The sequence below is a fragment of the Danio rerio genome, chromosome 16 (assembly GCF_049306965.1).
Source record: "Danio rerio strain Tuebingen ecotype United States chromosome 16, GRCz12tu, whole genome shotgun sequence".
Classification (NCBI taxonomy): Eukaryota; Metazoa; Chordata; class Actinopteri; order Cypriniformes; family Danionidae; genus Danio; species Danio rerio.
Window position 1 is genome coordinate 29,267,841 of NC_133191.1, and position 13,225 is coordinate 29,281,065.

Sequence of the window (13,225 nt, forward strand, 5' to 3'; positions counted from 1 at the left end):
TATCGTTTCAGTCGTTTGATATGCCGTCAAATATTTTGCCAAACAGTCCTTAGGGATGCGGGGACACGCAGTCAGATATTTTACCGGACAGATCCGCCACTTTTGGCGTTCATAAACAATCATAAAAGCCCTCGTGCTGCAGGAATAAGGAGGTCTGCTGAAGGCGCGCAGCTGTCGTGAAGTGAGGAGTTTGCGCCTTTAATAAACTACGGCAGTTTTCGTTCACTGAACAGTAAGAATGATTAATAAATCCATATGAAACAGTCCCTTAAAAGTCACGTCTCGCTTTCAGTTTCGGGCTTTGGCGCATTTTGCACTCACACACAAGCGTACCGTGCCAAAGCCCAAGTGAACTGCGCTCAGGCACACCTCTTCCAACCGGGCCAGGGCCGACCAAGTGAACCGTGCTTGAGCCCAATTCAGCGCACTCACACTTCTCAAACGATCCGGGAAACAGGCCTGGGCACGGTACGGATGGCATAGTGTGAGTAGGCCCTTAAAGGGGGCGGGGCATGTCAGATACTAGAGAGCATTTGATTAGTTATCATTGATGAGAAACTGAAGTATGAGGTGACATGAATAAAACCGTGGATCCTTTCAGCCAGAAGTGACAAACTACAAGCTTTACGTGTTTATATCAGTGTTATATCTACTAAACGTGAATTTTGCCACTGTTTTGGAGCACAATAGCTAATAGATATCAAAAACAAATAATACTGATACTAACATCTAAGTTTTTTTTTTCATGGAACCTTTAAAAATTTCTAATAAAAAAATGTTGTTTATAGTTTATTTAATCTCTCTCTTACTTTTTTCAGCACATACATCACGTAGAATAGACAGCCAGCAAACATTTAAAAATTTGTTTGCTTGGGCATTGATTTACATTTTTAACCACGTTTCTGACAAATCACTTACTGTACCTTTAAGAACTGAAAAAAAATGTTCACAAATGCACCAGTTTGCTCCTCACCCTCAATCTCTTCAGCTGCTCCTCCAGAGCCTGCAGTCTCATCTGCACCTCCTCCATGCGCTCCTCAGACAGCACGAGAGGAGCACTGATACCTTTCTCCTCTTCTCCTTTATTCTCTACATCTTCCTCATGCTCTTCTACTTCAGGACCTGCTTCTGTGCTCGATTCCTCCACTGAGGGGAAAAAAACATTCAAAATCGGTATTGGAAGAAAAAACAACAAGGTCAACCTACAATGATATAGGTAAGTAATACATTGTATTACATATAGGGTGAGTAATAGTGAGCAAGTTTACATTTTTGAGTGAAGTATCTCTTAAAATGTGAGCCTGAATATCCCGAGTTTAAAACCTGATGCAAAATGTGCACAGTACCTGACAGTTGAGTTCCATCTGCATCCTGACTTTCAGGTGCCATCCCACCGTTTTCCCCAAGAGTCTGAGCATCATCTGACAGGCTAATACTCCCAACCAATAGCCTCTTCAAACACATGACTGAAAAAAAATACAAGCAAAAATGTTTCATTAAATTAAAATTCTAATTGTTCAATAAAATGTTTATATGAAATGACATTTCATAAATGCTGACCTTCATCCAAAGCAACAGTAGCAGATTTCTCCGGAGGTGTGTGGCTGTGGGTGAGCAGGTCAAAGCCGTTGGCTGCTAGATAGTCGATGAGTGGAGGATCACTTTCTCGAATCTTCTCACTAAATCGCCCTGGGGTGAAGTAAACCACAATTCAGAATAAAAACACAACACCGAAGCAACTTATAGATCAGTTTCCAAGAGGCAAATGTCTCACCGACGCGATTTTTCAGCAGTTCACCTCCATTTTCAGTGGGGCTAAGAGGAGGATGAGCTCTGGAGAAGCAAAAGGGAAAGAGTTTTGACAGAAGTTGGCTAACAGGAGGACATGAACTGACAAATCTAAATTCCCTTGATTTTTTGACACTCAAGAGGGTTCTTTAGTATCAGGGTTTCTGCAGGTTTCATCAAGTCCAATATACAGTAACCATTATAAATGAAATTTCAAACTAAAGCAAACTAAATATATTCACAACAGTCGGTCCAGATCTATAAATAAATGTATCGTTTAAAGTAATGTTTTGTAAGTAAGATAATTAAACCACATTGGTAAACAGAGTTATTTAATAAAACTTTAGTTAAATGTATTTTTATGGATTGATTAGCTTTACATAGACATAGGACAATTAAGACCTGTTTAAAATTATGAGGTTTAAAATACTCTCACCGGCCACTTCATTAGGTACACCTAACTAGTAAGGGGTTGGACCTCTTTTGCCTTTAGAACTGTCTTAAATCCTTCATTGCATAGATTCAACAAGGTACTGGAAATATTCTGCACAAATTCTGGTCCATATTGACAGGATAGAATCACACAGTTGCTGCAGATTTGTTGGATGAACATCCATGATGTGAATCTCCCATTCCGTCACATCCCGCTTTATTGATGCTTTATTGGATTGAAATCTGGTGAATGCGGAGGCCAGTACAGTGAACTCATTGTCATGTTCAAAAGGCCAGTGACATGGCACGTTATCCTGCTGGAAGTAGCCATCAGAAAACGGGTACACTGAATCAAGACTTATCAGACCAGGAAAAAATTTGTTCAATCTTCTATTGTCCCAATTTTGTTGAGCCTGTGTGAATTGTAGCCTCAGTTTCCTGTTCTTAGCTGACAGGAGTGGCACCTAGTGCAGTCTTCTGCTGCTGTAGCCCATCCGCCTCGAGTTTCGATGTGTTGTGCATTCAGAGATGCTCTTCTGCATACCTCGGTTGTAAGAGGTGGTTATTTGAGTTACTGTTGCCTTTCTATCAGCTCAAACCTGACTGGATATTCTCCTCTGACCTCTGGCATCAACAAGGCATTTAAGCCCACAGAACTGCTGCTCACTGAATATTTTCTCTTTTTCAGAAATCTACATGGCTAAATGCATTGAGTTGGTGCAATGTGATTGGCTGATTAGAAATTATCATTAATTATCACCTAATAAAGTGTCCGGTGAGTGTAGAAATGCACTTTAAGTTTCAGAACTCAAAACTTTAAGTTTAAAATCAGCTTATATTTAAGCCAAAATGATGGGTTGCGTCTGGAATGTACCTACGGCTTTTTTTATAGCCCTTCTCCCTGGTTAGGCTTCTGTTGAACATAAAACTAAATATTCTGAATAAAGTTGGGAGAAAAAAAACATAAACATCCATAGCCATAAACATCCATAGTAGTAACACAGAAATTATACGAAAGTCAAGAGCTGTTTTTTCCCAACATTCTTCAGTTTGTGTTCAACAGATGAAAGAAACTGTGGAACAAGTGTAGGATGAGTAGATAATGGCAGAATTGTCATTTTTGACTGAACTATCCCTTTAAATGAGAAAATGTTCAAATGAGCGGGGTCAAAACAGGACAGAAAAAAGCCTAGTACTTAAAGATGATCCAACTCGTATATAACATTATAAGTGGACCTCAGAGAACAGTAGAAAAAAATTTAAAAAGTGCTTAATCTCTTAAAAAAAGATGTTCAGATTGGTTTATATGAATCACACTCACGGGCCATATAGAGGTACAGCAATGTTGTTTGGCACACTGCCAGCCCTGCTATTCCTTTCCAGTTTGGTGTTGCTCTTTGATGCCTTCTTCAGCTCATCAACCGCAGACTTAATCGCCTCTGTCCAGCTGCAGAATTAAACAGACTTTGAGTGTCAGATCAAATGACACGCTCTGGATTTAAATTTATAAAAAGCAGTTCCATAACATCTTCCTGTCAGTCATTCATGCAAGCCTTTTAATTGAGTAGCTTTATCTGGTTCACACACTCACTTTTTCCTCTCCCCGACAGACTGAGCCACCAGTTCATAGATCTGTGCTCCACTGTCCCAGGTGAAGATAACATACAGGGCCTTCGGGTCTGATAAGAAAAAACAAAACAAAAACAAAAGTAGCTTCATATCACGCTTTATTCTTTGCAAAATAAACCTGGAAGAATGTTTTTTTTATTTAATAAAACTATTTTTAAAATGCCCTTGTTTTAATAGTAAATAAACATGTAATTTAATTTGTTATTTATGTACTGTTAAGATTTTAATTACTGAATTTACTTATAGGAATTTCATATTTAATTTTTATTTAGTCAAGAAAAAAAAAAAAAAAAACAGCTTACCAAAAACGTGACAATGTTGATTAAATATGATAAAACCAAAAAGAACAGTTGGACTAGACTAGCTCTAGTTACAAGGAGACATTTACAGGCAAATTGATAGGTAACATTTTACTTTAAGCACCAATTCTCACTAATAAATGGCCATGAAATCTCCCTCTTTCAGTTCAAGTCTACCTCAAAAAAAAAAAAAAAATGCTTCCTGATGGGCATGGAGCACTGTGAGCAGAGGGAGCAGCGGGCATGGCCAACAGAGCAGGGGAAAAAAAGGAGAACGAACAACTGTCAGTTAGTTTACAAAATCAGACAAAAATATATATATAAAAATTCAGACACAAAACGTTGGGAGAACTTAAAATGCAAAGAAATAAACAGTAAAGTAATTTAATGCCCTGCTACATATTATTCAGAATTTCATATATACAAGTAACCACAATTTGTTATATCATTATAAAGATAATAATTTATATAAACACTAAACAAGAAGGACTTCTCTTCTCCTGAATCCCTGGGCCTGAATGCAGACACAGTGGAGCAGTGCAACAGGTCTCTTTCTCTATCTATTTCAACCATTAGCCCTGCCGGTAATCCGAAGGATTTTAAACATAGGCAAACTGAAAAAAAAACTAAGTTCACCATTCTCCAACTGTCGTACAGCTCTCAGAACAAAAATGCTTGCTGCAAACCAACAGCTCTGCTGTATCGGCCCTGACAGCATTGCGGGGAAAAACATGCAACAAACTTCGTAGAAACAAGCACATACAACTCTTCATTAATGGCTAAATGATGCGTGCCGTGCTCGGAATCATATTTCACAGATTGGCAGGTCTGTCTTGCATTCGGAAAGCACTAATTATAATCAATAATTAAGCACTAATTATAATCAATAATTAAGAAACAGGGTCTTCTCATAGGATAAGAAAAACTCCGCCCTGAATAAGAATGAGAAACCGACACGTTGTGGACCGGCAGATAGACCGGCAGATACGCGCTACTTCACCAAATTTTATTCGCCCCAAAAATGATTTTAAAACAGGAACATGAAATTAGCTGACAAGTTGTCTTAATTGATGCTCAACACACACAAATCTGTTAAAAAATGTTTAAAAAGTGCTCGAGGGTTTCTTAAACCTTTTACTAGCGGCTTATTACCTGCCTATTAAAAAGATATTGTCAATTATTAAATACTAAATATCTACTTTGCGTATTCTACATATTATGTTAATTTAGTTATCATAGTTCATGATTTGTTAACAGAAAGAATAGTACCTTAATAAAGTAGGACTAATGACCTTTTTTATTAATGTGGCTAAAAACGTCAAATAGATTTTGTTGTTTTTGTTTGATTATTTAATTTTTTTTTATTTTTTTTGCTTCCAGAGCACAATCAAATTTAAGCCTGCTGTCTTTTAGATTGGACTTTTATCATCCGATCAAAAATCCATAATTAAAGATTTATATGGTAATTAGATCTGCCCATTATAATGCACAGTGAGTTTAGACATTAGATTTGTTTGTCTGTTATAATGAACTGTGAGTTTTAATAATGTGTCTAACAATCTGTATTATTTTATATTTAATTTCACAATGTTATATTGTTTGTGCAGTGCAATGTTTTGACCTGGTTGGCATTTATTAAAGTCTTAAGAACATAGTAAATGCACTTCTACAAATTCTGATAATAATTCAGGTCTGATGGGGTTAATTTGTGTATTGTAAGAAATTAAATGATTATATAATCTATAAAACGTAACATCACACCAGTAATAACCAGAAGAAAAGTTCTGCAAAGCTTGTTTTCGATTTTATGACACAAACAGGACCCTTTTCTAGAACTGTGATTAGCACCACTAGCTGATCGTTCATTAAGAAATGAATGTAAAACAGTATTCAGTGATTGTGTATATTCAAACCAGCACCACAAAGGACATCACACATAGGCTACTGCTTGTTCTATTTTCTTTTTCTCTCTGAAACTCACCAGTGGCCACCTCTCTGAGGAAAACAGACTCCAGCTTGATGATTGGACTCAGCATCTGCTTGCCTTCCTGAACGGCGATGTTGCTTTTGCTCTGACACTTCAAAAGCATCTTATCATCCTGCTTCTGAAACAAGACCAGCAGGTCTGACAGCAACACACAGTGCACATCTGAAAACACACACACGCAAACTGAATGAGTAACAGGCCCTGCATATGGACAAACATCTGTCAACGTGCGACAAACACTGAATTTGAGGTCTGCGTTGGGTATGTAGTTACCGATTGCTTTCTCTTTGGTCACCCTCCATGTCAGAGGTCCTTCAAACAGCATCGTTCGGTTGGTCAGATCAATGGTCTGATGAACAAAAAGCAAAAGAGTAGACGTCATATCAATGCTTCCAATAACAACATAACTGATATGGCAGTAAGATATATACTTTTTCCTCAATATCATAAGTCATCAAGACCTTTCTTACCTTGTACTCACTGTAGAGTTCATTGCTGGGTTTCAGTCCTGAGGTATCCAGTCGACGCTGGTAGTCTTTCAAAATCTGAGTTGAAATATGGGAAGGATTTTAGGGGAAACACAGATTAGTAGTTATGAATCAAGTTTCATTCAATAAAACTCAGCTATTTATGCAACATCAAAGCAAATAAAGCAAAAAAAAAAAAAAAAAAAGTGTCTACGTAGATTGGGTGGTATTACCAAAATCTTATAATCACAGTATTCATAATTTTAAATTACACTGAAGGCTTATGCTGCAATGCAGTAATGCCTGTACAATAACGCCAAACTGCATTATACAGTATCAAGTTTATTATTAGTAACATCCAACAAATGTTCTCACCAGCAGGTTCTCCATTTGTTTGACTTCTTCATTGACATGGTTGAGGATCTTACGGCAGGATTCTGCTGCTTGGTTAATTTTCTCTTTTTCTGTTGCATCCTCTGTGAGAAGCAGACATTAATCATACATCTATACAATCATACAACATTTTTTTAAGATTACAATAATAAAAAAAAATGTGTTTAGGAGTCTTTTATAAATAAACATTTCAAAATAATGAAATAGATGTGTTTTTGTAATAATATAACATAAAATAATATTTAAAATGAAAATAAAATTCACTAATCTTCAAAAATGAATAAGCTATTTTATAATCAGAAAAGTTAATATATGTGTTTTGTATGCTTTACAATTCAATTCCATTAGATTTCAAACACACATTTGTTTTTGTGAACTGTGGGAACATTCCATAGGTTACCATTGTTTAAATGTTGTGCAAACTAGGGCTGCACGATATTGGAAAAATTTGACATTGCAATATTTTTCTTTTCTGCGATATATATATATATATATATATATATTGCAATATAAATCCAATTTTACCAGATGACTTAAATAACTCTATTTGCCAAGTCATTACTTTAGATTGAAAGGGATGATTTTGTAGGGTGTGAAATGTAAATATATTTTAATGCTATTTATTATATACATATTATAAACAAGTCATAAATAAACACAATGGAGCAAATATTACAGTGAAATAAAGACATATTTCATGGTTTTCTGGTGAAAGTATAACAATATTTGGGATAATCAAATGTAAAATAACATTTTGTAGTCTTGATCATATAAACAAATAAATTAAAAGAATCTTTATTAAACCTCTTTATGCACTACTAAAATGCTTTAAACTCTTAAAATACTCACTGGTCTTAAAACCTCAAGTAGATGATAAATTTCACTGTATTATGCTTCAATTCGGCAATGTCTCCACAAATCTAATGTGTTTTGACCTGTGGTTTCTGGTCAACCATAATTTCAACTCAACATTGCCTAACTAGCAATGTGACTAAAGCGGAAGCACACATTTCGATATTGATGCTTAAACCATATATTGTGAAGCCCTAGTCCAAACTGTATTTTATATTGTCCTACCACAACCCTATGCCTAAACCCAACCCAAAAGGAAAACTGTGTATTTTTACTTAAAAAAATAAAAAAAATAAAACTAATTTTGTTTGATTTATGAGCCTTTTGAAAAATGGGCACATGGGGCAATGTCCTCAAAAGTCACCTTCTCCTTGTAATACCTGTGTCATAATGTCATTATATAAATTTCTGTCCTTATGTGTCAAAAAAACAGATAAGCATGCAGCACGCACACACACACGCACGCACGCACGCACGCACGCACGCACGCACGCACGCACGCACGCACACACACACACACACACACACACACACACACACACACACACACACACACCTGTGTTCTTAGCAATGTTTTCCAGCAGAAGAGGGTATTTTGTTAGTCTCTGCATCTCTATGGGTATGATATCCTTTAGCTGTAGCCTCCGACACTGTGGCTTACTCTCTGCTTCCTAAAAACAAACACAGAAAAACCAACTGATGCCAAGCTAATTCCCAAAAAAAATGTATCATGTTCCAATGTGCAACAGTACATTTATGTGACTGAGCAGTGTTTTAAATGGTTCACCAGTATAAAAGCATTGAATCGGGGGTCCTTCTTCTGCCTGCTCTTGATCTGCTCCAGAGCCCAGGACTGGTAGCTACAGAAGCGTGCTGTGAGCTTTTGAAACCATTCTCCTTCAGATCCACTGAACTACAAAAATCAAGACATGTCTTCATGTATAACACAGCAAAACAATTAAAGAGAATTTAAAAAGAACAGAAAAGTAGCGGTTAATGCACTCGAAGTCACTTACTCTGTTGAGAAGTGGTGTGCTGATAGTTTTGACAATGTATTCATCTTCTTCACGCAGTTTCTTCAGGTTCTCATAGAAAACATCTACAAAGTGGAAGAATGAATTTTAGAAATGATAAGTCTTGCAGTATTTTATAGAAGGCAACTAAAGTTTTTGTCAAATGAAACAAATGCAAAAGTATTTGGATTCATGTTGTATGTGAGAAATAAATATTTATACAGCAATACTGTCTATCATGCTGCTGGATTTAGGTTTTGCTTAAAGGTGCTGTTTGTTGTGTTGACCCCTAGTGGTTTGAACTACGTACTGCAGTCAAAATGTAAAATGTTTGTAAAGTGTTTTTTTTTTTTTTTTCCACCCGGCTCCTTTTCAGACTTGACATATGCAGGTTGCCAGATTAACAACTCTGTTGCGACTCCATTTCTGAATCAGTGTCTTATTCCTCCGGAAGTTGAATTTGTCAGCCGCATAAATTAAGGAGGCCCAGTTATAACAATGATCAAGTTGACTGTAATTCATTAAGAAGTGTAAACACTCAAAGTTTTTCAGGACATAACCTGTTTCAAGGTTTACAGTTGTTTGGAAAAGTCAAGGTATTAAAACCATTACATTTTTCTGTTATATCGTTCATACGGTATATGTAAGGTTTTTCATAAGGTATGTAAGGCAACAGTATCTCCAGCAGAAAAGGATCCTCCAGAGCAAAAGCTGCTGGTCAGCCCATTATTCGGGAAACATCTAAAAAACTAATCGCTTACAAACCAAAATACAAACATGCTAGGGACCTGAACAGTGCAGTGGCTTTCTTTATATCTAAAGAAAAGAAAGATATCCAAAACATTTTTTTAATTACTGAAGATGGCAGAAGTCAATGGTTTATTTTAATCATTTAGCTTGACATGTTTGAAATGTTTTTTTAAATAACATATATTGTGTTAACAGGGAAAAAGTTTTTTTTTTTTTACCCAGACATTTAAAAAGAACATTTAAGAGCAGTAATCGCAATACTGTGAAACAGTGATATTTAATCCAAGGTTTTCATACCATCAGAATTTTACACCGACCCATGCTTAATGTAGAATGCTGGATCTCTGACTCTAACCCCTTTTGTTTGACAGCTTCCATGATTAAAATAAAAAACGCTGTGTTGTGATCCTGGGACCAACAGTTGGATACAGAATTCATATACAGTGCATCCGGAAAGTATTTTAATAGCGCTTCACTTTTTCTACATTTTTTATGTTACAGTCTTTTTCCAGAATGCATTGAATTCATTTATTTGCTCAAAATTCTACACACAATATCCCATAATGACAATGTGAAAAAAAGATTTTTTGAAATTGTTGCAAATTTATAACAAATAAAAAACCTGAAAAATCTTATGTACATTAGTATTCACAGCTTTTGCTCAATACTTGTTGATGCACCTTTGGCAGCAATTACAGCCTCAAGTCTTTTTGAATATGATGCCACAAGCTTGGCAAACCTGTCTTTGGGAATTTCTGCCCATTCCTCTTTGCAGTACCTCTCAAGCTCTATCAGGTTGGATGGGAAGCAATGATTTACAGCCATTTTCAGATCTCTCCAAAGATGTTCAAAGAGGATTTAGGTCTGGGCTCTGGCTGGGTCACTCAAAGACATTTACAGAGTTGTTGAGAAGCCACAGCGTTGATATTTTGGTGGTGTGGTTTCGATCATTGTCCTGCTGGCAACCTTATTCCATCTGGCCACTCTCCTATATAGGCCTGATTGGTGAATTGCTGCATAGATGGTTGTCCTTCTGTAAGGTTCTCCTTTCTCCACAGAAAAACGCTGGAGCTCAGACAGAGTGATCATCGGGTTATTGATCACCTCACTGACTAAGTCCCTTCTCCCCCGATCACTCAGCTTAGATGGCTGGGCAGCTCTAGGAAGAGTCCTGGTGGTTCAAAACATCTTCTACATACAGATGATGGAGGCCACTGTGCTCATTAGAACTTTCAGAGCAGCAGAAAATTTTCTGTAACCTTCCCCAGCCTTGTGCCTCGAGACAATCCTGTCTCAAAAGTCTACAGACAATACCTTTGTCTTCATGCTTGGTTTGTGCTTTGACATGCACCGTCAACCCTGGGACCTTATATAAACAGGTGTATGCCTTTTCATGTCCAAATCACGTCCAATAGACTGAATTTACCACAGGTGAAATTCAATTAAGCTGCTGAAACATCTCAAGAATGATCAGTGGAAACAGAATATACCTGAGCTTAATTAAGTGCTTGGCAAAAGCTGTGAATACTAATGTACATGTGGTTTTTCAGGTTTTTTATTTTTTAAAAATTTGCAACAATTAAAAAAAAAAAACTTTTTCCTTTTGTCATTATGGGGTATTGTGTGTAGAATTATGAGGAAATACAATAATTTAATCTATTCTAGAATAAGGCTGTAACAAAACAAAAAAAATGTAGCAAAAGTGAAGCATTAAAATACTTTCTGGATGCACTGTATTTAAAGGAGAATAACTGACTCTAGCATTGTATTTTCTTTTAAAGATAAACATATGCACGTGTTAACTGGGCATGTTTCATAACTATCTGCAAACATATTATGGTATTGTTATGTTTTAAGAGTCAAAAACTTGCATATTGCACCATTAAATTAATTTATTTGGGTTTGAATTTTATAATAAATTTTTTTATAGTGATTGTTACTCTTTACATACTTGCATCGTTTATTTTGCACTCTATTGAATATTGCTCAATTTTAATGTTTGTTGTGGAAAGGAAAACTAATATACACGCTAGTGACCTATTTAACTTTATTCCTGAATGAAAATATAAAACATGACTTTCCCACCAACATGACTAATCTGGGCTTTCAGAAATCTTAATAAATGCAACTGACAAATTAGAAATAGAAAATATGCTATTTCTGTACACAAGAGATAAGAGGCAATCAAAATACTTTAAAATGAAGCAGAATGTAATGCGTTAACGCTTGAGGCAATTACTTACAGTGCATCTCTATGATGTCATCCAGGCTGGAGAAGATGGTGGCCACCTCATTTGCAGTCATATACTCTTGCTTCTCAAGTGGACGAGAAAACACTGTCTGCAATACACTCAGCATACGGACGTGTGCTTGTTCTGTCACAAACAGCTCTGGGAGAACGACAGGAAACAATTATTTCACCTTTCTACATGGCTGATTCAAAATATTAAGTCCGTTTTAAACAATTTCTTTCCCATTGCTTTTATTACCATTTATGACTTCTTGTCTTTTGGCTTCCTTCTTGCTCAGCTTATGCAGGCTTTCACTGGAAGCAAGTTCTCTCCAGTTGAGTGGGTCCTGCTCGAGCTCCAGGAGACGGGGCTCTATCTCTTCTTGCTGAGGGGCCGGGACAAAAGTGGGAGTGAGGAGAGCGATTTCCGGTGTTTTGTCACCTTCCACGCTGAGAGAGACAAATAGAGGAGCACAATTAAAAGGGTTCCATACATATTTAAGCATGGTAAAAGTAGATACAATTAGGAATAGTTCACCCAAAATATATTTCCTTATTGTTTATTCTTCCAAGAACAAAGGTGAAATGCAGAAAGAAATGTAGGTTTACAAGAAAAACAATCCAGGATCTAATGCAAGTAAACAGAACTCCATGTTGAGCACTTTTGATAGTCCAAAATCCATTTTTAGCCTCAAAGTAATCTACATGACACCAGCTGACAAATATATGTGCTCTAACACCACTGTAGGTAAGACTGTATGGTTTGTTTGTTTGATTGATTGATTGCTAATCCTTATGCCTTCTCCTGGTGGATTTTGTTCACATGATGGTTTTTAACCAGGTAGTAACGTTTATTATTTTCAAATGGTAACAACTTTGAAGGATGTAAAAGGAATGCTTCTTTGCTTGCCTCATTTTTGCACTTTAAAAGAATTTGCTTTGTTCCATTTCCAAAGCGCCAAAAAATGAGATCAACTTATATATTGTCAACACAGGCTCACTTTCATGATTTAGTATGATTACATTTATATCAGAAGTGACCTGTAGCAGAGTTCAAATGAACTAGAGATGCTCTGATCGATTGGCCGGAGATCGGCTGATAATCACATTTAATGACTTGATCGGTACTCAGTGATTTGGCTGATCTAATGAACCGATCACAAGCGTTTGTGTTAGTTTGAGATAACCAAAATAATTAAATGACCTTGCATGTATTTAGGCCTTTCATATAAAAACTAAACGTATTTCTGTGTTTTTGACAATATTGCAAATGCACTAAAACCTGGCTGGCAAATTACATAAATAAAACATAAAAATGATTATTTTTTAACATGAATATTTAAAATTATGACTTCTTGTACCATACTTTTGCTATAACTCATTGC

The 13,225-nt window shown here is 36.3% G+C and overlaps 1 protein-coding gene across 38 annotated transcripts in view; it reads right to left on the reverse strand.

The window, feature by feature from the left end:
- The window catches only part of arhgef1 (Rho guanine nucleotide exchange factor (GEF) 1), an 89,665-nt gene that overhangs the window by 2,104 nt on the left and 74,336 nt on the right, over positions 1-13,225 (reverse strand). For all 38 annotated transcript variants that reach the window (XM_073925098.1, XM_073925091.1, XM_073925089.1 and 35 more), the window contains 15 exons: positions 12,100-12,290; positions 11,854-12,000; positions 8,864-8,946; positions 8,635-8,760; positions 8,404-8,518; positions 6,978-7,078; positions 6,606-6,680; positions 6,409-6,484; positions 6,130-6,297; positions 3,812-3,899; positions 3,542-3,667; positions 1,775-1,833; positions 1,561-1,689; positions 1,347-1,466; positions 974-1,146 (listed from right to left, as the gene is read on the reverse strand). In XM_073925098.1, the coding sequence (XP_073781199.1) occupies positions 974-1,146; positions 1,347-1,466; positions 1,561-1,689; positions 1,775-1,833; positions 3,542-3,667; positions 3,812-3,899; positions 6,130-6,297; positions 6,409-6,484; positions 6,606-6,680; positions 6,978-7,078; positions 8,404-8,518; positions 8,635-8,760; positions 8,864-8,946; positions 11,854-12,000; positions 12,100-12,290 (1,777 nt within the window). The remainder of the gene's footprint in view (positions 1-973; positions 1,147-1,346; positions 1,467-1,560; positions 1,690-1,774; positions 1,834-3,541; positions 3,668-3,811; positions 3,900-6,129; positions 6,298-6,408; positions 6,485-6,605; positions 6,681-6,977; positions 7,079-8,403; positions 8,519-8,634; positions 8,761-8,863; positions 8,947-11,853; positions 12,001-12,099; positions 12,291-13,225) is intronic.